This window comes from Physcomitrium patens, chromosome 17 (assembly GCF_059467195.1).
Source record: "Physcomitrium patens ecotype Gransden chromosome 17, ASM5946719v1, whole genome shotgun sequence".
Taxonomy (NCBI): Eukaryota; Viridiplantae; Streptophyta; class Bryopsida; order Funariales; family Funariaceae; genus Physcomitrium; species Physcomitrium patens.
In genome coordinates, this window is record NC_143426.1 from 3,940,556 (window position 1) to 3,965,384 (window position 24,829).

Below are 24,829 nucleotides of genomic sequence, written 5' to 3' on the forward strand. Positions count from 1 at the left end.
TATTTCTTAAAGGATCTTTCTTAAGTAATATGTTATGAACAAGAGATAAGGTTTATTTTTATTTTGGGATGCTTAGACAATCTAAGAATCCTTAGTAGCATATTACAAAAGCAATTTCAAATACATCGTGCTTATATCCTATAGAATATCTTTTAATGATATGTTGGAGCTTAAATAAATCAAATTACAATTTTAAAAAATACTATCATGTAAATTAATCAAAATCAAATAAGGCAATATGACTAGCATCTTGATAGATCAAAAGAATTAACATTTTATTTTCATATAAAACAATCAACTCATTTATATAATATAGAATAAAATATGTGAGGAACATTTTTTTGCATTTAAACAATTCATTGTCAAATTTGTCTTCATATTATAAAAAACCAATATTGACAAATCTCTTTAAAAAATTGAATCTATAAAATATATTTAATATAATTAAAATATATTTTTGAAGCCATATACAAAGCACATATTTGTACTATTTTTAACCTCATCTATTAATGTGATAGTTAAATTCTATAATTTTTGAAGTAGAATACTTGGTTGTAGATTCAAACAATGTCTTTTAGTGGATTAAGATAGATACATCATCAAATATTACTATTATAATAAATATCATTGCTATAATTGTCGATGAAGAAAAATAAAATTGAAAAGATAAAGAATCTAAATTTGATGCACTTGTAAACATTAGTTTTTTTTTTTTTTTTTTTTTTTTTTCTATTTAATCAAGTATGTCTTGTAGTTATTTTTTAAAGTAATAAGTTTCTATTCATGAGTCTACTCATGGTTCTAGTAAAGAACTTCAGCAAAGTTTGTTCATTCAAGCTTACCTAAGCTTTATATTAAAATTTTCTATTTATAATATCTCTAAATCTTTGATCTTGAGATTTTTTCACTATAATCTCTCTTATTTAAGCTTTATTGCAAAAACTTGACATTATTATTTTAGATCAAGATCCTTCTAATTAGTTCTTATGTGCTTCACCATTATCTATCATTGTAGTATTTTTTATATTATTTTCTATTATATTAATTGAAACATCCAATGAGCTCCTTAGAACACCTCTAATTAAATCTTTTCAGCCAATGTAACATTTATTAAAATTTGAATTCCTATGAGAAGTACTATTTTTATCTTATATTCTTACTTTGATTATATTCTATGTCAAACCTTTTAAGGTAGCACTGCTTAGAATGTCAAGAAGAATTTTTAAGAATCATATTGTTTCTCTTAAAAGCAATGTATCTTTGTATCTTAGAGTTGGACAATATATTGTAATATCATATGAATAGTATGTCTTAACTTTCAATTGTCTAAAGATTTTACAAACATTAGAGCTATTAATGAATAAAGTTTTATATAAACACTATTGCCAATTAAGATTGTAAATTGTATAGCTCGTATATCTTCTTTCTTAATATAATTGATAAAACTTTACTCAATACCACAAAAAATTGGATATTATAGTTGGTTAGCAATCATTGTTAATAGTTCTTTAAAGTGTTGTCCATGTCAATGCAAATGCATCATAACTTCTTTACATGACATTTGCATCTATTCTTCAACTTATAACTTTGATTTCCAATCTATGATTGAAAATCATGCCTTTATATACTTATCAATACTATATTCAACAATAGAAAATTCTTTGATATTTCATACTTAGTTTAGAATTGTGAGCCTTTGAAAGCATGGTAGCTTGCTAACTTCTTTGTACTTGTCTATGCATGCAAAGGTAAAGTTTTTGTATTTTCAAGGTACGTAATCAAGTCTTTCTTTGGCAATTTAATCAAGGAGTTAGATGTTACAACTATAGATACTTTAGTATGTTGGTTTCAATTATAGTGACATTCTAGTGTAGTGGCTACTACTTTGGAGTAGCATTATCATTCTTCACAATTTCAAAGGCTTCAAGTATTACTTTAGAAGAAATAGTAGATAGAAAATTGAATTTAGATCTATGAGATATCATATAACTAATTACATATCTATATGTGAATGGTAAAGGTTCTACTGGATTTAAGAATAGTCTAGTCACATGACTTAAGTTGATGAGTCTAGAGCTTTGTTAGTAGCTTGCAAAAGAGGGCAAGAGATAAAGTATTTCAGGCTATCAATTTTTGATATGATAAGAAGTAGTACAATCCTCAAGTTGTTACAATAATATTCTTTATAAGCTTCTACTATGTTCTCATTGTTGCTCATGAAACTTTATAAATCAACACTTCAAAAATGGATTAAAGGCATTGAAAACCAAGATGCAAAAGATAACAAACAATAATAATTTTATTCTTGGAAATACATAGGGCCTCAACTACTTTGTGTTTTCAGGTTTTTAAAATTCTCTTCTTAACAACTAAATAGTTTACATTTTTGTCTCATTATCTTATACCTAAGCTGTTATGTATATATATATATATATATATATGACATATATAAAAATATATATACAAATCATTCACTATTTTATTACAAAGAACTAAATAAATTGTCAAAATTTAGGATGGGAGCATAAAGAAAACATGCATTCTATACAAACAATGAAATTGAGTAGGAGCAGAAATTATATATGTACAATTGATATATCTTATTACACTAAACCTATCATTCAACCATGCAATTAAAAATGAAAACAATGTACTTCATGACTCATCAACCATCTGATATTATCTTCTATGCAAAATTACAATTAAAAAAAAAAAATCGTTTCACATGTAAGTCAATTAACTATTCTTCTATACAAGTAGTTACTTCTTCCACTAAATCTTCAACATATCAATTAACTAGCTAGAAAATAGGGAATTTCAGAAACACAGATCAATTACAGAACTACTTTTAATTTTTTAAATGCCACAAATCAATGTCTCAATGTGTTTGTTTTAAATTTTATTACCAAATCTATCAGTTGGATGAAAAGTATACACAGACGAATGTACGAAGGACAGATGAACGAACCGCGGTAGACGAAGCTGCACGTCGAAGTGGATGAGAAGATTGTCGAGAACGAAGTCTGAGTATAACCTCAGAAGAAGATTCCTGTTATTTTGTTCATGGTAGGGTTTTGGACTTGCAAGGGACGAGGCATTGTCCGTCCTCTGCACCAGAAGCTCAGATCAGGATCAGTCGGACAGTGCCTTGCAATTCTAAAAAAATATATATATTTTTTTTTTTTTTTTTTTGCACTTCTTCCACGGACCGCTAGCAAATTGCCAGCCTCCTCGGATTGCTCGTAATTTGGGAAACTTAAACCATTACGGTACGCACTACATTTTTCGCGAGTGTTTTTCCATTTTCACCACGAAATTGTTGACAGATGTGTGCTGAGGCTCACTATGGCGGTCGTTGGAGTTCTCACGCGAATTTCGAGCTTTGTGAGATGCATCGGCAACTGATTTTAGGCTTCTTTCAGAAAAACCTTGGGGTCCCTACAGTGACTTTTATGGCCCGAGACTTGGATGCCACGGCATTATTTCTACGTTGATTGTCGTTTTTTAATCCTCTCACTGGGCAGAATCTTTGAACATCTTCATCTGCATATGCGCGATAAGCCGGTGCCGCTAGAAGTTTCCGGGCATCGTAATACATTTTCTCCTCGCTTAAACCCTAATTTAGGCAATTTAGGCATTAGTACGCAGAAGATGGGTAGAGGAAATCTTGTGGTTGTGAGTGAGGGGGCTGGTCGTCGTTCCTGCGCCTGAGCTTACTACAGCACTTGGATTGAGTGTAATGAGTCGCTTCACATGCTCGAGTAGGTTGGTGATGGCAATTGTTCAGAAGGTCACAAGTGGCAAATAGCGAGATGAGTGAAATATTTTAATCTGGGTATGTTGGTCATCATGAAGTTATGGTCTTGGATGGCAGGGAGAGCTGGGGAATTGGAGGGGATAAATTAGGAGAACAGGATACGACGTGTAGGAGGCGGTAAAAGTTGCAGCGATGGGGCGCGGAGGGGGAGGTGGAGGTGCCGCTGGGATTGGCGGTACTGCCATGGGGGCGCCAATTGCTCCTGCCCATGCCTCCATCAATTTTTCAAAGCGGCCCTTCATTGAGGATGTCGGACCCCGCAAGATGTGAGTTTTCTCTGTTTGTTGTTTCTGCTGCTGCGTACGAACGTGGGCTCCTGTGAACATCTTTGAGATTTTGGTACGTAGTTGTTCTCGAAGTATCGAGTAGGGTATAATTTGGTTCTGTGGTTGCAGCGAGAGCATTCGTTTTGGGACAATGTCGAAGCAAGATATTGTCAAAGCTTCTGAGTTACACGTGTACGAGTCAATGCTTTACACTATGCCGGAAAGGAATCCAGCTCCATACTCAGTTGTCGACACTCGGCTGGTACGAGTCTTCCTTCACTACAACGTTTCCTCACAATTTTGTCAAGACACAATTGGAGATGTATAATGGAGTGGGATTGTGGATACAGACTACGATGGGAATTATGTTATAATACATGATTATCCAATTGAATTCTTCTATATACGGTTTACATGTTAACTAATATCCTGTTATGAGCAGGGAACAACGAATAAGAAGGGAGAGTGTTCTACTTGTTTTGGAAAGTTGGCCGATTGCCCCGGGCACTTTGGACACACGAAGCTTGAGATGCCAGTTTTTCACATTGGTTATCTTAAAAACATTCTCCAAATTCTGCAGTGCATTTGCAAGGTGCTACCTCTCAGTTTTTTTCTTGATGATGCATTGATATGTAATGCATTAGGATGCTTGCCCCTTTTCTGTACGTTTTCAGTTTATCGATATTGTGTCCAATTTTTTACTATATTATTTTTTAAAAGAGTTTGGAGGGGTTGTGATCTGCTTGTTCTGTGATTAAGTCCAGTTCAAGTGTTGCCGCAGTTTGCAGTAGTTGCTAGTTTTACTACCGTATGAAGTAGTCATGCTCATCTAGTACCGACCTTTATGGTAGTCATCCTCATTCTTTTAGAGGTTGGGATCATTGCAGTCATGTGCCCGAATTCTGATGCCGGAGGAAGAATGCAAATTGATTCTTCGCAAGATGCGAAATCCGCGGATCGAGGTATTGCAGAGGCGTGCAGTTTTGAAGAAGGTCATCGATAGGTGTAAGCGAGTGCGCGTTTGTACTCGTTGTGGAGATTATAACGGTATGAACTTTTGACAGTGTATCATATTATTATCGTAATTATAAACATTGTTTTATATTTATGTATTCATTCTGCTTTTAGCGCCGTTCTGATCAACGACGCTGGAAGATTTTGCTGTAACTATATTAGAGTGATGGCAATTAATATCTAATTTTGTTACCAGGGGTGGTGAAGAAAATGGCACAACCACCAGTAAAACTTATTCATGACAAGTATGGCAAGGCTTTAGATCTAAAAGAGGAGATGATTGTATCACTGGAGGATGCTATGAAGTGCAAGCCAGAACTAAAGAATTGTATTAATCGCGTTTATGATAACCTTGATCCTATGAGAGTGCTTCAGCTGTTTGAATCTATGATTGAACAGGTATTCTGAACTCTCTGCACGTGTTGTTATTATTGTTTTTATTTTTATTCTTACTAGCAGTAGTAGTAGTGTTGTTGTTGTTGTTGTTGTTGTTGTTGTCATCTTTTCTATTGTTCGTGAATTTAGAGCTCATACGTTTGTGAAGGACCAAGACGCACACGGTGTTACATGTTTATTTATCCGTTTGGTGTGAGTAGGATTGCGAGGTGCTTGATTTAGCGGAAAGACCAGAAAAATTAATTGTAACGCATTTGATTGTGCCCCCGGTGGCCATTCGACCTTCTGTGGAAATGGAATCCGCAGCTGGAAGGTGAGTTATACATGTATAGTCTTGGAGCTCGGGCAGTTACTCAAACAATTCTTTACTTCTTCTTAATCATAAATTGCAGGGCTTGTGAGGATTTTCGATTATTTTTGTTCAAAATTTTCAATTGGTGTGTTCTTTCTCATTTGCTTAAAAACGTAGTGAAGAGCATGGAGTGAACATGAGAACACTCTTCAAGCTTCGTATTCTTTTTGCTGATTCTTTTGATCTATAGAGCAAAGAGCAACTTTGCGGACTGTGCTGTAACATACTTGGTTGTTGATCATTGTGTTACTGGACTTATTGAAACCAGCAATGAAGATGACATTACAGTGCGGCTTTTGGGAATCTTGAACTGCAACAATTCTCTTCGTACCTGTGTGGAGCAAGGGTTGGCTGCAGAAAAAACAATGGTAATTTTTGAATTTGAACCTGAATTTGAATGTGTAGTTTTAGTTTCCCTTTACACTGGGAACTGTGTAGTTATGATCTAAATGTACACACTTTCTCATTTTGCACTAAGAGTCAGCATTCTTTCCTTAATTAATAATTGAAGCAAACTTCTATCACAATTATATTCTGATGCAATTTATTCTGACGATGGCTGGATGACTGGTTGAACAACTTTTAATTTTTTTTGCCGTTATCTTATGTGGGCGGTGTAGTCAACAATATTTGCTTAATCTATTGACTGGTTCAGGAGCGAGTCATCATATAAAACGGAGGAGGGCTGTCTACATGCCTTAATCATGCTTATAACCCTATTTTGGGCGATTATTGTGTTTATCAGGAAACCTGGGAACTACTTCAGTCACAGGTCTCACAATTGATCAACAGTGAAACACCAGTTCCTCGTTCTGAACAACCCACTTCTGGCAAGCAGCCTCGAGGTTTTGTGCAGCGTTTGAAGGGAAAACAGGGTCGGTTCCGTGGAAATCTCTCTGGTAAAAGGGTTGACTTCACTGGCCGAACTGTTATTTCACCAGATCCAAATCTGAAAATCACGGAGGTTAGCTGACATCGCCATTGTTCATTTCAGTTATCAGCGCCATTTTAATCGTGTGTGACTTTACTTGAACTTTTAATGCTGAATTTGTGTCGAAAAGTGAGTAATTCTTGTCTTTGTATGTTCTGAAACAGGTTGCCGTCCCATTGCTGATGGCGCAGCTTTTAACCTATCCAGAGAAGGTATCTCGTTATAACATCGACAAATTACGAGGGCGTATTATTAATGGCATGACAAAACATCCTGGAGCCAACTTCATAATATTTCCCGATGGCAATAAATTGTAAGCTTGTGCAAAACCTTTCTATATTTGCATCGGTTTTTGAAGTTAACAAAAATCATTATTTGTATAACTTCTTATCTTAAACTTGTACCTATCAGGTGCTTGATTTTTTAATGCTTTTTAAAATGGCCATAACAGGTACTTGAAGTTTGGTGATCGAAGACGATATGCAGCTGAGCTCAAATACGGTGACATCGTAGAAAGGCATCTGGAAGACGGAGATATTGTACTTTTTAACCGGCAACCTAGTCTGCACAGGATGTCTATCATGTCACACAGGGTAAGATCCTTATTCTTTTAGATTACATGATAATTTTAACCTTCTTTGGAAATATGCTGCTAGATGGATCAACATTGCATCGTACTGGATGTATTTTTGTCCTTCCTGCCTTGTTATTTCTGTTAACACCGGCTTTTATTACAGGCAAGAATTATGCCATGGCGTACGCTTCGATTTAACGAGTCCGTTTGTAACCCGTATAATGCTGACTTCGACGGTGATGAAATGAATCTGCATGTTCCTCAAACTGAGGAAGCCCGAACTGAAGCGCTGATGCTTATGGGGGTACACTGCTCCTTTTTGACATTAAGTCTTGTTAAAGCTGTCTGCTGACCTTGTCAAGAAAGTCTACATTGAGGGTTTGATGCCTCTCTTACATCGTGTTTTTCATGTACTGATAGTCTTGTTTGCTTCAGGTGGCCAACAATTTGTGTACTCCTAAGAATGGCGAGATATTGGTTGCTTCAACACAGGATTTCTTGACATCTTCTTACTTGTTCACAAGGAAGGACACTTTCTACGATCGTGCTACATTTACACAGGCATGCGTTTACATGGGGGATGCAGCAGAAAATATTGACCTTCCAACTCCAAGCATTATCAAGGTACTAATTCCATGCTCTTTGATTTGCGAAGTTCATCATTTAAGGAATGGGAAGTGGTGCTGACATTTTTCTTCTTTACGATATTGGAATTAAATCAATGTCATTTGTATTAAATAGAATGTAAGGGCGATTGTTTTTCAGATATATCTAGAGAGCATTGCATTGACGTTCAGCTGTGTGCAGCCCATGGAGTTGTGGACAGGAAAGCAGCTTTTTAGCGTTCTCGTGCGACCAAATGCTAAGACAAGGGTGTTTGTTAACTTGGTTTCGTATGAGAAAAATTACGATAAAAAAGCCAATAAAGGGTCCATGTGTCCTACTGATGGCTACGTTTATTTTCGGAATAGTGAGTTGATATGTGGGCAACTTGGCAAGGCTACATTAGGTTTGTTCATTTTGTCTTTAAGTTTACTCATGCATTTTGAATTTTAAGAGTTTATCTCTAAGTAGATCTTTAGATTATCTGCAATTGTGTCGTTAGTATTTAAAGGTTTCGTTTGCTATCCATCTTTTCTGTTGATATAAGCATGTATTTGTGATTTTCATATTGATTGACACCATAAATATGATACACATAGTCAGTTCCTTGTTGGTAGGCACAGAATGATTAGGGTTGCAACCTTTGTCATCTTTTTTATTGCTTGCGATCGATGTGTGTACTTAGTCTACCTGGAATTCTTTTCTATGATTGATATTATTAGAGGAGCTGAGACTTCAGAATTGCATCTTCCATTTCGCAGGGAATGGTAATAAGGATGGCCTTTTCACTGTTCTCCTTAGAGACTATGGCAATGAAGCAGCTGCGGTTTGCATGAATAGGCTAGCAAAACTCAGGTGGGCTTTGCTGTTATGCACGCGTTAGTCGTTGAATATATATTCCAGTCGACTTATCTCACTGTTTTGCACATTGAAATAATATTTATTCATATTCACACACACACACACACACACACACATACTTCATCTCTAATTACCTGAACCAATGACTTGTATAAATCAGTGAATCTTCAGCTCTTAACATTTGGATCAATCTATACATGCAGTGCGAGGTGGATTGGAAACCATGGGTTTTCAATTGGTATTGATGACGTGGCCCCTAGTGATCGTTTGAATCGAGAAAAGGAGAAGCAGATTACAAAAGGATATAATGCTTGTGATCAACATATTCAGTTGTATAAGAAAGGGAAATTGGAGCTTCAGCCAGGTTGTAATGCCGCTCAGACTCTTGAGTCTGCAGTCACAGGAGAGCTGAATAAAATTCGGGAGGCTGCTGGAAATGTGGGCCCTCTTTTGCGTCTCTGTTATGGTTTCAATTTTATTGTTCTTCTTGTGACCGACATTGCCTTTTTATGTGCCGTGTGTTTTTTGTGGTATTAAGACCATTTTGTAATATTCTGCAGGTGTGTAAAGATGAGTTACATTGGCGCAACAGCCCGCTCATCATGTCGGAATGTGGATCTAAAGGTTCTTTCATCAATATCAGCCAGATGGTTGCTTGCGTCGGTCAGCAGTCTGTTGGAGGTAAACGTGCCCCTAATGGATTTATTGATCGGACGTTACCTCATTTTCCAAGGCATGATCGAACACCTCAGGTAAAGAGTGGATTTTGTACGAGGCTTTTTGATTTGATGTTTTAGATGACTTACTTCTCATTTTGCTCGATTGTACTGACATTCTTTATGCTTATTTAATGGTGTAATAATTTGAGATCATAACTTGCGAGTGCAGGGCAAGGGTTTTGTTGCGAACTCCTTTTACAGTGGGCTCTCTGCTACTGAGTTCTTTTTTCACACTATGGGTGGACGAGAGGGACTTGTGGATACCGCAGTACGTTTTCGGTGGCTCTCACTTGATTCCTTTCATAAACATGTTTTGTTTATGTAGCAAGTGCTTTCGGTTCGTCAACTTAAATATCTATCAAGATGATGGTTGTATCTTGTGCTTTAATTTCTGATAATGTGGTGCTTTGCACTTTCCGTAAACTTTCTTGACCAGGTGAAAACAGCCGAAACTGGATACATGTCTCGTCGTTTGATGAAAGCTTTGGAGGATTTATCTGCGCAGTATGATGGTACTGTACGAAATTCGAGTGGAGGAATAGTTCAACTTTTGTACGGAGATGACGGTATGGATCCCGTATACATGGAGGGTAAAGATGGAGCTCCATTCAATCTTGACCGGATGCTCATGAAAACTAAGGTACGACGTTGAACCCCTTTTCATTGTTTTCAGTTGGTTTTTTTGAGGATGGTTATTAGAAAGTGACGAGGTTGCACGTGAATTCTTTTAAAATAGCGTATTGACAAAGCTGTAGCTTATCAATCGTGCAAGTCTATATTTCTGATGTCATACTTGAAACTAATTAGTTTCTTTACTTTGTTAAGTTGATTTTAATTTAATTCAATTTGTTTTCGGTACCAATGCTATTACGTGTTCACTTGATTTTAAATGGATTTCTGATGTTTAGCGTACTGTTTAGAAATGTCAGGTTTCCAGGATGTAATGGAGAGATCAATGGAAGAACACCCTGTTTTATTTATCTTTTAATCTTCATGGATACCTTATGTTGTTTGTGATCTTTTGGATTAGGCAACATGCCCTTCATATGGACAGCTCGGTCTCCCTCCTACTGAAATTGAAAAGCTATTCAATGAGAGGCTTACAAAGCCAGATATGACTTCCGAAACAGTAGGCGCTTTCAAGACGTCATTGAAAAAATTCATGGACTCTTGTATCAAAGATAACATATCAACACGGACCAAGCTGGGGTTGCCTCTTGACTGTAATGGAGGTCCTGATCAGACATTGCTGGAAAGCACAGCTACCTACATTTCTGGGCTTACCTCCCGGCAGCTGGAGGTCATAAATCTGCCTTCTATGTTTTTTTCACTATCTTGTTGAACGTGTATGTTAATTTCTCATTTATAGCTCATGTGTGATGGCTGAAGATTTGTTTGTTGCAGGTGTTTCTGGATACATGTATTAAAAGGTATCATATGAAGCGTGTGGAGCCTGGCGCAGCTGTGGGAGCTGTTGGAGCGCAGAGTATCGGAGAGCCTGGAACACAAATGACTCTAAAAACTTTTCATTTTGCTGGTGTGGCAAGTATGAACATTACACTTGGAGTGCCGCGAATCAAGGAGATCATCAATGCATCGAAGAACATCAGTACCCCCATTATCACCGCAGTACTCGTGAGCGGGAATGATGAGAAAGCAGCACGAATTGTGAAAGGTCGCATTGAAAAAACTACGCTTGGAGAGGTCTGATCTTACATTTTGCTTTATTGATGATGCATAGGTCTTTTGATATATCATCTGACGTTTTTTGAATCTTAACTATCTTGAATTTCTTTTGTCGTTAGGTCAGTTTTAAACGTATATCTCTCACTGTCGTGACTGTTTAGTGGCGATACAGTGTTGCAGTGTATTATTCCTTAATTTCCTTTTAATAGTTCGTAGTCTTTGTGCACTCTTTGCTGTGCAAGAGCACAATATTCGATAATCATATCCAGTGGAAGAATGTGGAGTTGTCATTGATCTAGGTTTTTCTTAGCTTGATCAGGGAAGGATTTGAGATTGATCAGCTTATTCTGATGTCCTGGAGCATTATTTCTACTTGCAGGTAGCGAAAAGCATAAAGACAGTGCTGAGGGCTAGTCAAGCAATTATTTCAGTAAAGCTCGATATGAAACGAATCGACGCACTTCAACTTGACATCAATTCTGACACTGTTGCACTGGCTATTGTCCAAACTCCTAAAATTAAACTCAAGCATGTGGTTAGTGCTGCGAGGGCACATTTATTATGCTTATATTATGTTATTTTTGTGTTGTGTCAAAGCGATTAGGGAAGTGTCTAGTGGGATAATTTCTTTCGTAATCTAATAGAGTAAGCTTCTTCTAAATTATTTGACTTGATGACCAGCTTGCACATTGGTTGTGGATAGGAAAGGAAATGTTTTAAATAAATTTGATTTTAGGGTTTAGAGATCCAAGATTGATGGCCTCATTTGGAATGGCAGAATATTAGAATTGTGGATCGCGACAAGCTTATTGTCATACCACCGGATCAGGACAAGGGCAAGCTGTACTTTTACCTTCATTCGCTTTGCAATATGCTCCCAAAAGTCATTGTGAAGGTATGATGTTGTTCGAGTTTACCCTTTTCTAGGGAGAATGTCTCATATCTCTTTCTGCCTCACTTCATGATATCCTTCGTTTCAAAAGCTTCCTTGTTTTCATTACTTAAGGCATATGAATGTGTATGGGCAACTTATTATCACGTTTTGTTACTGTAGTAACAATGTTTTTGTAGCTAATCTGTTGGTTATCCATAGGGCATACCATCTGTTGAACGAGCTGTTATCAACAAAGAAAAAGGTGTATACAATCTTCTAGTGGAAGGGTAAGAAGCTTCGTCTGTATCACATACTTGATTCGTCTCGCTTATGGAAGTTTCTATGTGGCAGAAAAACTTGTTCAGGGCATCATTGTTCCTCTAGTGAATTGGAAGTAAGGCATTGAGAGTCTGAATTCGATTTTTTTTCGTCGATCAGGACAAATCTGAAGGCTGTTATGGGCATATCTGGAGTTAATGGGAAACTCACCAAGAGCAACCATGTCATAGAAGCAGAGCAGACGTTGGGAATAGAGGCAGCAAGGAATGTTATCATTGATGAAATTCAGTATACTATGGGCAGCCATGGAATGACCATCGATGCACGGCATATGATGTTACTTGCCGACGTTATGACATACAAGGTCATTCATCTTACTCTTCGATTTCTCTCCTGTTACTCAAACTTCAACCTATATGTACATTTTCTCATTTTACCCAAAATTGTAATATCCAAGAGTTTTAAAGACTCATGTTTCTGCAGTGTCTAGTGTGATGCTCTGTCCTGGGGGATTTCCTCCACATAACTGCACTGGTCCGATAGCGTGAATTGTAGCGTCTCGTGTCTGTGAAGATCTCCCTCTTTTTTAATTCGGCGTTCATATTGCACGTCTTTATTGAGTTGTGTATACTGCCTGGTGTTGATCGGAACAGTTCGTCGGGTCGTTATTAAATTCTTGATTTGGGTGTATACTGTTTACGATGTCTGGTTCCTATGCCCTTTGTTATACAAGTTCATTTGTATCATGATGACTTTGTGAATCAGCTTTGCATGCATGTATGAGTATTCTTTGAGAAGTTATCGGTGGTATGTCTGGTTTGTCTAAAACCTTTATACTATGTGCTTTGATGTCATTGACACAGGGTGAAGTTCTTGGAATCACAAGGTTTGGTATAGCAAAGATGAAAGATAGTGTGCTTATGCTGGCATCGTTCGAGAAGACCACTGACCACTTGTTTGATGCTGCTATTCACGGGCGTGTTGATAAGATCGAAGGTGTTAGTGAATGTATTATCATGGGAATTCCGATGCCCATAGGAACTGGTCTTTTCAAGATCCGCCAGAAGTAAGCTTTCTGCTCGTCTTATTTCAACCCAACTGTGTATCAATTTGTAATTTACTAAGCAGAGTTTTTCGTTTAACTTCATGCAATCTTCATATGTTTGTGCAGGGTGGAGAAACTTCCGAAATTGTCTTATGGCCCTACGCCACTTTTGTCATAACGTGTTGAATCTAAGGAAATCTTTATTGTTGCATCTAAGCATCTTCTCAGTTGAATCTGCTTTGACAGCACTGCATACAAATTAATGCTTGTAAGTTCTTTGTCCCTTCGTCTAGAGTCATACGGAGGAGAGGATTCGTTTTATTGTTGGATCTGTTTATCTGTAGTTTAGTGATATAATCAGACTATGATCATTCTGTACATCGTGTGGGCCCTTACCCAGTCTGAATGGAATGTTGTTATCATCCTTAAAAGCCCAGTTGACCTGTATACTGAACATATGACCAATTATGTCACCTTGAACGTTTAAGGCTAAAATTTGTGATCCTTAGTTCAGGTGTTATCTTAATGAGCAGTATCAATTTTTCGTAATGACGTTCTGGGAATATTAGTTCTAGATCTCATAGTTGAAACATTTTGTAATCACATGTGCAGGTTGTACAAGTGGTTCCTCATTGACTGGAGGTGAGTGAACTTCTGAGTGTACAGATTACGGCTGTAGTATTAGGCGAGGATAGGACCATTTCATTTATAAATTTAACGAGATTGCACATGTGGATTTGGGGAGGTGATGATAAGTATTTTAGGTTGAACTAGGGTATTCTTACACCTGAAATATTTCAGCATATAGATGACTACTGGGAGTAGATTATTGTTACTAATTTCTAGATTTGAAATCCAAAGGAAAGGATTCACTTACTCCCTACATTGGTACATGGTTTTGGCCAGATATTGTGCTTGACGTGAGGCACATAGGTTACATCTAATGGGCCTGTACAAGTCAGCTTATGATACTGATTTAATAAATCGTTATAGATTCGAACCCTTACTTCACAACTCGTCGTTGATTGGTTTGAAATACTGTACGTTGGTAATGTCCTATTAACTTAATACCGTCATTACTTTTGAAATCTTGTTGTACCTCATAAAACTGTACCTGGTGGGCTGTTTTCATGCGTTCCATTCTTTTCAGATTGATGTTGCGTCATGGAGCAAGGTGGATACAATTGTTTCAACGAAACAAATTTGAGAGGATTGGGGAAGTCGAAAGTTTCTTGGTTGACTCACCTGTGATTTGTAGTGTTAAATATAGTATTACTTTTGAAATGGCAAATCACTGGGGTCATCTATCAGCAAAAGCCTTTCCCTGACTGATCTTAATCAAAAATCTTTAAACTAAACTAGTCTCACGCTGTTCACTACACGAATAAAGATTCTATGCATTATTCATTCAGTCTTGTTTTCAACTACGAACCACAGCTCAAATTCTTTGACTGGAGATGCATGACAGTTGATGCTGGATAATATTTTTCACGATGTTATTGTGCCGCAATGAATTTAGTTGAATACTCAAATTTTAATTGATATATATTTTTTAAAATAATTGTCCAATAAATTGATTGAGATTCATATAATATTATTTGTCATATCATACTAGTGCATATACACATACATTTTATGTATTAATGGTATTGCTTATGCCACCATAGTTTTTGTTAATGCCACCACAACCCCCCATCCACCTCATCACCCACTCCTTTTGTCAATGGTAAATAGAAAGTACTATTTTTAAAATTATTTGGTTGTATTTTATGTATTTACATTCTAATTGTAATATTTTATAGATAAAGGTAAGTAATATTTCATAAACATATGCTATTATTAGATTTGTAATTATCTTTTTAAATTTTTAATAATAAATTTAAAATAAATTAAATATATTCTTTTTAAAATTTTTAAAATTTAAACCAATTTAAAATTTAAAATATGTTGAATAGGTGGCAAGTTGCAGTGGTAGTAGCAATAATTGTGGTGGCATTAGCAATACCCCATATTAAAGGCAATGGTGTTTGTTTATATGTATTCATCCAAAGTGCTATCCATCTCTCCATGTATCCATCCAATTATCAATTCATCTAAAAATTTCACCAAAATTATTAAACAATTCCTACTTCATTTATGCATTTCAATAAACATATAATTTAGAAAAAAGACCTAACATCCAACTTTAATACAAAAAATTGCATGCACTACAATTGTATTGTGCATTTATGACATATAGGAGACATGACATTATATTATTTTAGTCTTATTGCTACAATGTCGTTTTGAAAAAAAATATCTATGTAACAATTGATTTCCACCTCTCTCAAAGCTTTTAAAACCCCATTGATTTAACATATTGTCCTTGTTGCACAACAGCAAACTCTAATGCTATTACATATATATTTATATACACAATCATATCCATAGTCTTACACATTTCCTTACACATATAAGTTTGTAATTTGTAAAAAAACAATCTTTTATTATAATATTTTTGAATTAGTAGAATAATATGCTCCAAAGATTATTTTATTTTATTTTATAAATTTATTAATTTATATAAATTTAGTTACTTATCGCTATTTATAGATTAGCACTTGATGGGAATCGTTCAGGGCAATTCAGACGGGTGCAATAGAAACCCCGAGGCGTTCAGACCCGGCCCTGGATGTCTATCCACCAGACCTGGCCCTGGATGTCCACCCAGCAGACCCGGTCAATAATGTCCCGCCCTAGAATCTTCATTTCGATCAAGATCTCCAGGAGAGTCATATCTACCAATGTGCCAGGCATCTCGCCCTTGCTATCTCTCCCTTCCCAAACGCTTTCGGCTCTGAAGCAACGATCCTGAACTCCATAGCCATAGTCGTGGCTGCAGCTTGATTTGCATTTGCAGGGCAGGGCTTGGTTACGTTCCTCGCCCCCGCACCTCCGACCTCGTTTCCCTCACTGCAATCGTCTTCTGTTGAGCTGTGTATCTCGTTGTCCCTCTGCTGTTGGTCGTTTCCAGCTCGTTCTTGATTACCAGTGGCCTCGGATTCCATCCCTTAGGGTTTCGGGTTTGATTACGCGGTGAATGCTGCTGCGATGATGCTGAAGGAGTGAGGAAGGCTATAGCGAGGGCGACGGAGGGTTGTGTGTTCGTGCTGTAAAGCTTTGGAGGCAGTGGAGTTTGGATCTGGAGGGGAGACGATGAGTTTGACTCTGTAGGGGGGACGTGATGTAGGGGTGTCGAGGATGGGCAGAGGTGATGGACGGAGACACGCGGCGGGATTTTGGAATTTTTAGGTTTCAAGAGGGTTGACGGTCGGTTTTCACGTAGGAGCAGCATCCTTAAGGGAGTTTTGGATCTTGGATCGTTGGCTTGGGGGTGAAGATTTCTTTCACAATGGGGAGCAGATTGAGGTGCGTTCAATTTGGATCCCTGTTCGGTTTTGACAACGAGTGGCTTTAGGACATGATCCTGCATCTAGATATTTCAGAATGTCTTGCTCTGCCTTCCATGATTTTGTCAGTCTGGATCACTTCTCCTTACTAGCAGTTTAGGCGTCTCGGTAGCAGGCCAGTGTTGATTAGCTGTTCTCTTGAGAGTCCACTCTTCTGGGAAAATTTTACCTTGTCGTTGGTGAATGCCATTTTTTTGCCCCATGATGCGTGATCCGCAAATTGCAGTTGCAGTCAGGAGCATTCCTTCAAATAATTCCGAGTTGGAGTGCTGTGTTACTTGAATTAATTGATACGTGTTTTAGGAAGCAAGTGTGCATATGTTTTGAGAGCTACTATTCTCTTTATCTTAGTAGAAAAATATTCATTACGAATAATTATTATCGTATTACTCTATGACAAACTATATTAGAATATTGGGCCCCAAAACGGAATGTTGTTCAACCTTCGGTGTCACTTTTAATAAAAATAACCCTGAATTTTAATGTGGTGTTTACTACTTGAGACTCTGCGAGTTTGTCTCATGTGTGGGCATGGCTTTTTCATCGAAAATAATTCTACTCCTTTGCAACTAATCCGAGTTCAGAGCCAAGGCGGGTAAAGTTGTATTGCACCGAAGTGGGTATGTATCTGGGTTGATCTGTAGCTAGCTTTGGTGGTATCCGATGTGCTGGTCAACCTTCAAATTCACTAATTGTCCGTTCGAATGCGACACTACGTTGACAACAGGTTCTAGTTTACAAGGAAACTTCTAGTAATATTTGTGGACGTCTGTTTGTTGCACTGCAGGGACATGATACGGTCCATTCGAGCTTGTAAAACTGCAGCTGAGGAGAGAAGTGTAGTTGCAAAAGAGTGCGCCTTACTTCGAAATGCTTTTAAAGATAATGACCAGGATTATCGACACCGCAACGTTGCCAAGCTTATGTTCATCCATATGCTGGGCTATCCCACTCACTTTGGTCAGATGGAATGCATCAAGTTGATCGCTGCAGGCTCCTTTCCTGAGAAAAGAATTGGTTACCTGGGTCTCATGTTACTGCTTGATGAGCGCCAGGAAGTGTTGATGTTGGTTACCAATTCTTTGAAAAAGTATGACACTGTTATCTTCCGTCCTATTAGTTGCTAATGTGATGAGTTTATGGTTTAGATATAACCCTAAGTACATGAAAAAACTGGTAACTCATGCCTGCTGTACTATCCTGAAAAACCTCAGTGGTTCTTGAAGAATTAATTCATGCTTTTCATGTCAATGTAGTGTATTTTTCACTGGATTAGTACGTCAGCGTGATTGACATTTTCACGCGTGATTGTTGCTTCTGCCGCAGTGACTTGGGCCACACCAATCAGTTTATTGTTGGGTTAGGACTTTGCGCTCTCGGCAATATTTGTACCGCTGAAATGGCTAGGGATCTTGCTCCAGAAGTTGAAAAACTTTTACAAAGCAACAACTCCTACATTCGTAAGAAGGTTGAGAAATTTAAATTCTTTCGTAATAATTATGTTCAATTAGGAGAGCTAAATAACATTTATAATTCGGTTGTGATAAATTTGAGTTCTATATCTTCATTAGCGCGGGCTTACTTCGTCTTAAAAAGCTTTGAGGCTTCTTGCAGCCATCACTTTGCTACACCCATGTATCTGCATGACAGTAGGAATCATCTTCTTTCCAGGTGTGTAGAAGCAGTGAGCTTATTGTCCTCATTTGTTTGGTGGTGGTTGTATGGTCTTGTAGGCAGCGTTGTGTTCCGTGAGGATCGTTCGGAAGGTGCCGGACCTTGTTGAGTATTTGACGGTTCCAGCTACAGGACTTCTCACAGACAAGCATCATGGGGTTCTGGTAGCAGGAGTAAAGCTTTGTACAGAGCTTTGTCAATCCAACGAGCTAGCCCTTGAACATTTTAGGAAGGTGTGTGCAACTGTGTCGCATGTTTTCAAACCTAGTTTGTCGATCAGGATCTTATTCCTTCCTGCGAGGATTTTTCTCTTTGATGTGCCTGAGATATACTTAGTTACTTTCACGGAAGATTGTTACAATATTAATACTATTGGTTTTCCAATTTATGTTTTGTTTGTGCAGCATGTGTCGACAATGGTCCGGGTGCTGAAGAACCTGGTTGTCAGTGGTTATGCTCCTGAGTATGATGTCAGTGGAATTACAGACCCCTTTTTACAAATCAGGCTTCTTAGATTGCTGCGCCTACTTGGGAATGGTGATGCCGATGTCAGCGATGCAATGAGTGATGTCCTTGCGCAGGTAAGTAGTCGACACGACTTTATCTGCACTCCGACAGCCTCCTCCACTCTCCTATATCTAGTCTTGTAAGCGTAACGAACGTTTTGGAAATTTTTCTTGTAGGTTGCAACGAACACAGAAAGCAACAAGAATGCGGGCAACGCTATTTTATACGAGTGTGTACAGACAATCATGGCCGTAGAGGCTATTGGAGGCCTTCGCGTATTGGCTATCAACATTTTGGGTCGCTTTTTGGCTAATCGTGATAACAATATAAGGTATAGTTTATTTTGACGTCACTGTCTTCACTTTGGTTTCTTAAGGCGCCATGCTTAAGAAAGGTTTCTCTCTCTCTCTCTCTCGAGGATATGGTGGCATTCAGAAAATTCATTTTTATATTTGATTCTTTTTACGTGTTGTTTCTCTGCTTTAGAGGCGTTTACAGAACTGCATAGATGTACTCTTTTAAGTCTTGCGTCATGAATGTGAAATAAATTGCATTGCCCCTGTGAACATTGGTTGCAGATATGTAGCATTGAACACCCTTGTCAAGGTCGTATCAGTCGATACTCAAGCCGTCCAGCGGCATCGTACGACGATTGTTGAATGTGTGAAGGCATGAAATCCTCCCCTCTTAATATCATGGTGTGATTTAATCGACGAGTGTTCGCCCCTAATTTTTTTTATTCACTGCTAAGTGCCTTCGCCCGTCTGCCGTAATGAGTATGTGCCTAAGTGCAGGTTTTAAGGATCTGTATTTGGGTAGGAGTGTTACAAGCACTGTTCTGTCAGTGATTGTGTCTGGGCTCATGGTTCATGTTGATCGATTATTGATTTCATCTATTAGTATGGAATAAAAAGTACAGAATTGACCTGACTATATTCTGTACAGGATTCAGATATTTCCATTAGAAGACGAGCTTTGGAGCTTGTCTGTGCTTTGGTGAATGAAAACAACGTCAAGGTTTTAACAAAGGAGTTGGTTGAATATCTGAAAGTCAGTGATCCTGACTTTAAGGGAGACCTCACTGCAAGGATAGCTGGACTTGTTCAAAAGTAGGGCATCTATCACGTTCGTGGAACTTCTGTTATCATGCAACAGTTGTCTGCGTTCAACTTTGTGAGGGGCTTGACTTTTAATATGGTCTGTGGTGTTTAATTTGCTTAAGACACGCTGGCGTGAAAGTTGTGTAGAGACACTAAGTTTGTATACGTCTTGCAGATTTGCGCCAAACAAGCAGTGGTACATTGATCAGATGATATTGCTCATGGTTGAGGTATGCAGTTGCAGTTTTCCATTTGACGCATGTGATGACTTTGTATACTTCATAGACCCCTGCGAATTTCTCGGTTAACCTCCGAGTGTTTTTCAATTAGGCACAATATTTTGAGGTCGCTCTGTTGGTAGATGGCAGGAAGTAAAGGGTTTTAGTAAGATTGGATTGGGATGTTGGAAGTCGTCCTCCCAGTTCCATTCTTGGGTGAAGAGTATAATAAGTGGGACAGGGTCTGGTTACGTAACGTTTCCAAGCTTATGGCTACTTTTTGTAACATCAAAGTATTTATCTCAATTCAAACGGAGCAGTCCTGTCTGGGTATACCTGACTGCTCAATGTATCAATAATGAGTCTTTGATGTCTTGTACAGGCTGGGAAATATGTTACCAATGAAGTGATCAGGTCTTTGGTAGTCGTTATAAGCAATGCAAATGATCTTCAAGGCTATGTTGTTCGAACCCTTTACCGAGTATTTCAAGCGTGGGATGGGCAGGTATTGCTTTTGGTCTGAAGTTTTAACGACATGATAATCGAGTATGCCAATGCATTGCCCTCTTTCTATCCGGCAATGGTAACCACGCTCATTCTTGTGAGTGCAGGAAAGTCTTGGACAAGTCACTGTTTGGTGTATTGGTGAGTATGGAGAGTTTTTAATTAACAGTGCTAATGAATTGGAAGGCGAAGATCCACTCACTGTAAGTTTTTTTTCTTAATTCCTTTTAGATTCACTTATCTATATGTGTATATGGGGAAATGGATTCAGCTCGAATTTGTGCTTTCAGTCATATGTTCTTTATACCATCAGGTTTCTAAGTATTAAATGGAAAAGAAGTAAGTAATGTTTGCAATAATTACATCGTACCTTGTCTAAAATTCATATGTTTATTCTGCTGCATATTTTGAATGACTTTGATTTGTAAATTTGAGGGGTAATTCTCGAGGATAAACATGTTGTGATTTCATGCTTCAACAGGTTGCAGAATCAGACGCTGTGGATGTTGTTGAAAGTGTCTTAAAAGACTCGAGAGTAACACCCACCACAGTAGCATTTGCACTTACGGCGCTTCTGAAACTCTCAACTCGTTTACCTACCTGTGCAGAGTAAATCACAGACATAGGACACCATTCATTAATTAATGAGCCTTACGTATTCATGATATTGTTGTCTTGATGAGAGTTTCCAAGTCATACTATGACCATCTTTTCATTCTTGTCTTTTTGTCTTTTTAAATTTTTGATTTTCGTTTCTTTTTACCTCTATTTCTTACTTCACTTCCTTTTTTTCTTTCTTCCTTTCTTCCTATCGCAGACATCATATTTGTCTTAATGCTCTTTTGTGTTCGTTTTTCTGCAGCCGCATCAAGAACTTGATTTTAGAACATAAAGGAAGTTTGGTACTGGAGTTGCAACAACGGGCTATTGAATTCGGGTCAATCCTTACCAAGCACAGTGAATTGAAGTTAGTTTCATCACCTATTCTACTGTTCATTTCTTGACATGTATGGTGCTTGTAGAAAGAATTATACACTTTCAGATAGGGTCATCAGGTACGTCACCTTTGAGATTGTTGTCAGTACCAAATCATCCAATAGATTGTGTTTTTTAATAACTCTACTCGATGGGATTGAATTCTCAAAGAATCCAACCAGGATTACTGCCACTGAACAATACTTATGGAAATCCATTGTTCTATCAGTTGTGCTTAGTCAATGGTTATCTGTCCTGAGTATTCATGCTCATTGTTGCTTGGTTCTTGATGTTATTCTCAGGGCAACACTTTTGGAGAGGATGCCTGTTTTGGATGAAGCTACGTATTCCGCCAAGAATGAAATGGGCGTTGATGGGCAACAAACTGCTGCTGCTGTAGCATCGGAATCTGATGCTAATGGGCACTTGAAACAACCAAATGGAATTGGAAAACAACCTGCTGCTACTGCCAACCTTATGGATCTACTTAGCTTTACTGATGAGCAGCCAAGCACTTCATCGAACTCCTCAGGAAATGCCTTGTTGGATCTCCTTGGTAATGGTCCTTTGGATGGCTCTAATTCTCTTACTTCTTCAGGTAAACTTCGTGACACAATTTTAATTCGATATCCAATTGTGCATCCTTGATTTCTAATTCCAGTTAAAGGTGCATCTGTAATCTGGTCGATGAAGCCGGGAATAGTTTCTTTCTTATGATTTTGTTTTTTTTTGGAGTCCTTCCAAGTCCATGGTTTTCGTAAACTAAGCTTGATATTATTGTTTCACAGCTAAACACTCAGCAGGAGGGGCCGACATGTTGTTGGACCTTCTCTCTCTAGATGGGCCAGCTCCTCCTACATCTGCTCCTACATCTACTGCTGCAGCTCCCCTGGCAGGTCTACTGGATGTTGATCCTCTTGGAAATATTCCGTTGGGTAACCTCTCTCTCAGTGGAGGTACCCCTAAAGGCCCGCCCGCAGTTGTGGATCCCTTCGCAAATCTTACATCTACAGCAATGCTTGCATCAGTGCCTTCTCCTGATCCTGCTCCTGGTGAGTCAAACTTGCTCGTTAAAATTATACCTAGTAAACTGTTTTTTGGGTGTGCCTGAGTCGCCTCCTCTCTTTTTTACATCTGTAAATCCCGATGTAGGTAGTGGCCTGAGGTCTTGATTCTCAACTTATGAAGTTTGTTCGAATTGTGATTCTTTTTCAGGGTTTCCGACCATTGTTGCCATGCAAACAAGTGGACTAAAGATCTCATTCGACTTCACGAAACCTGCAGATTCACCTAAAACTACTATCATCAAGGCCTTCTACAGTAACTTGTCATCAAATCCTTACACAGATTTTGTCTTTCAGGCAGCAGTACCAAAGGTTATTGTCTTTGCTCTTATCAGAAATTGGATGTTGAGATTTAAGTCTCTTATACTTTATACCACTTCCTACGATTTACTTCCACTTGTTCATGTTCTTATTACTATATATATATATATATTTTTTTCTTATTGCTTATATTTTTTTGGGATCCCTTACTCATCTTGAATATTTTGGGTCTGGTCAGTTTCCATCCTTTTGTTTAAGCCAGTCGCACGTGGAAATAGCAATTTTGTTAAATCTTACATTGTATTTTTCTTGAAGAATCTAATGTAACACTTTGGACCATTTACTGCAGTTCATGCAATTGCAGTTGGAGCCTGCTACAAGTGGAATTCTTCCTGCTAATTCAACCAACTCAGTCACACAATTGATCAGACTCACCAACAATATGCATGGGCAGGTACTATTCGTTCAGTGCTTTTTCAACTTCCTTTTTTACATGTGTTGGTAAACCTTGATTTTAGGTGCTCCTCACGACCAGCTTGCTCACTTCAGCGTTCTTACATGTGTTGATATTGCAGAAAGCTTTAGTCATGAAGTTGAGAGTGAGCTACAAGGCAAATGGAAACAATGTACTAGAGCAAGGGCAAGTTAATAACTTCCCTGCCGGGTTGTAGTAATTTTATAGTTCTAGGTTATAACACAGAGTTGCGCTAGGTTTTAGGAACCAGCTGACAAGTGTTTTTGTCTAGCAGGAGTTGTTTTGAGATGTTGAGTCTAGGGCTGGGCTCTCAACAACTTATTGTCTTCCTAGAGGGCGGTAGATACGTGCACATTGTAGACAGGTTTTGGTTAGAAAATCATTTGAAGTGAGAGCATGTGCTTCTTGGCAGGATCATACAAAGTGGAAGCACAGTCTCTTGTATTGTTTACGAAAGCTAGAGATTTTGTAGGGCGTTATCAGTAAGCAATTTTGATTAATCATAAGGAAGAACTTCGCTTCATATGCTAACGGCATGAAAGCCCAGTGCCAGCGATCTACTCCTTTTGAGTGCTTCTGACCAGAAACGCTCAGTTACCTTGAAAATCCTGAGGCATCAGGATTAACGTGGTTGTGGTGTTCTACTCTATACGTGGCTTTTCTTTTTCGCATCCACTACTTTCTGGCATGTGGAGATGCTCGATTTTGCTTTTAGTAGAACTAATAACATAACCGAGTTGTCTTCGTTTTCTTTTCCGTGCGAACTCTTAATAAGTGGATTTACCAGTTAAGGAGAATTAATGGCGACGTAGGTCCTCTTTCTAATGCTTTATCGATCTTGTCTTTCCCAACGTAGTCTAAGATTCATTTCTTCTTTCTGACAATGTACACAATCAATTGTATTGTGTCGTTGTCTACGTCATTAAGTGATCCATGGCATTATGAACATACAATACAAATGTCAGCAATAGTAAATTCATTATCTCTCCACCTATCCACTACTTGCAACTTGGCCATGAATTATCTTATAAACAATTCAAACTGACTGAGACTACCCATAAATTTTGATTAATGGTCAACTGATTGCTCTTTCCAAAATTGAACTTTCTCAATTCTATGTATGAGTTCAAAGAATCATTCTAGTAGTTTATTCAATTGTGGGCCTCGAACAAGGAATATGTCATC

General features: G+C 38.0%; 2 protein-coding genes across 5 annotated transcripts; both read left to right on the top strand.

Annotated features, from left to right (window-relative positions):
* Positions 1-3,059: 3,059 nt before the first annotated feature.
* Positions 3,060-14,828, top strand: LOC112294649 (DNA-directed RNA polymerase III subunit 1). 4 transcript variants are annotated; one of them, XM_024545344.3, is made up of 29 exons: positions 3,060-3,269; positions 3,875-4,083; positions 4,213-4,345; positions 4,526-4,675; positions 4,971-5,130; positions 5,294-5,496; positions 5,694-5,806; positions 6,114-6,213; positions 6,591-6,809; positions 6,941-7,089; positions 7,228-7,369; positions 7,514-7,654; positions 7,786-7,974; positions 8,158-8,359; positions 8,715-8,808; positions 9,018-9,252; positions 9,375-9,566; positions 9,703-9,801; positions 9,970-10,173; positions 10,564-10,833; positions 10,938-11,237; positions 11,599-11,754; positions 11,998-12,114; positions 12,313-12,380; positions 12,532-12,736; positions 13,236-13,438; positions 13,544-13,685; positions 14,030-14,059; positions 14,568-14,828. In XM_024545344.3, the coding sequence occupies exons 2-27, from the start codon at positions 3,950-3,952 to the stop codon at positions 13,593-13,595; spliced, it is 4,230 nt and encodes a 1,409-aa protein (XP_024401112.1). In that variant the 5' UTR covers positions 3,060-3,269; positions 3,875-3,949; the 3' UTR covers positions 13,596-13,685; positions 14,030-14,059; positions 14,568-14,828. The 4 variants fall into 4 exon arrangements, with proteins under 4 accessions (XP_024401112.1, XP_024401113.1, XP_090100212.1 ...); XM_024545345.3 differs by lacking the exon at positions 14,568-14,828 and adding an exon at positions 14,324-14,423; XM_090244086.1 differs by lacking the exon at positions 14,568-14,828 and having other exon boundaries at positions 14,030-14,423.
* Positions 14,829-16,683: 1,855 nt separating this feature from the next.
* Positions 16,684-24,167, top strand: LOC112294595 (AP-1 complex subunit gamma-2). Its single transcript, XM_024545233.3, has 18 exons — positions 16,684-16,825; positions 17,654-17,956; positions 18,193-18,334; positions 18,600-18,773; positions 18,945-19,121; positions 19,224-19,378; positions 19,626-19,716; positions 19,993-20,156; positions 20,323-20,377; positions 20,748-20,870; positions 20,977-21,072; positions 21,351-21,478; positions 21,732-21,836; positions 22,147-22,442; positions 22,633-22,896; positions 23,060-23,220; positions 23,519-23,623; positions 23,745-24,167. Exons 1-18 carry the CDS (start codon positions 16,809-16,811, stop codon positions 23,838-23,840), a joined length of 2,652 nt encoding a protein of 883 aa, XP_024401001.1. The 5' UTR covers positions 16,684-16,808; the 3' UTR covers positions 23,841-24,167.
* Positions 24,168-24,829: the final 662 nt, after the last annotated feature.

What these genes read in the sequence shown, in the direction of transcription:
- LOC112294649 (XM_024545344.3), top strand. Translation starts at nt 3,950, where the DNA reads ATGGGGCGCGGAGGGGGAGGTGGAGGTGCCGCTGGGATTGGCGGTACT. An exon ending in TTCGGGAGGCTGCTGGAAAT is followed by an intron (nt 9,253 to 9,374) that starts GTGGGCCCTCTT and finishes AATATTCTGCAG; the next exon opens with GTGTGTAAAGATGAGTTACA. An exon ending in CTTTTCAAGATCCGCCAGAA is followed by an intron (nt 13,439 to 13,543) that starts GTAAGCTTTCTG and finishes ATGTTTGTGCAG; the next exon opens with GGTGGAGAAACTTCCGAAAT.
- LOC112294595 (XM_024545233.3), top strand. An exon ending in ACTCCTACATTCGTAAGAAG is followed by an intron (nt 18,335 to 18,599) that starts GTTGAGAAATTT and finishes ATGGTCTTGTAG; the next exon opens with GCAGCGTTGTGTTCCGTGAG. An exon ending in TTCAGGCAGCAGTACCAAAG is followed by an intron (nt 23,221 to 23,518) that starts GTTATTGTCTTT and finishes CATTTACTGCAG; the next exon opens with TTCATGCAATTGCAGTTGGA.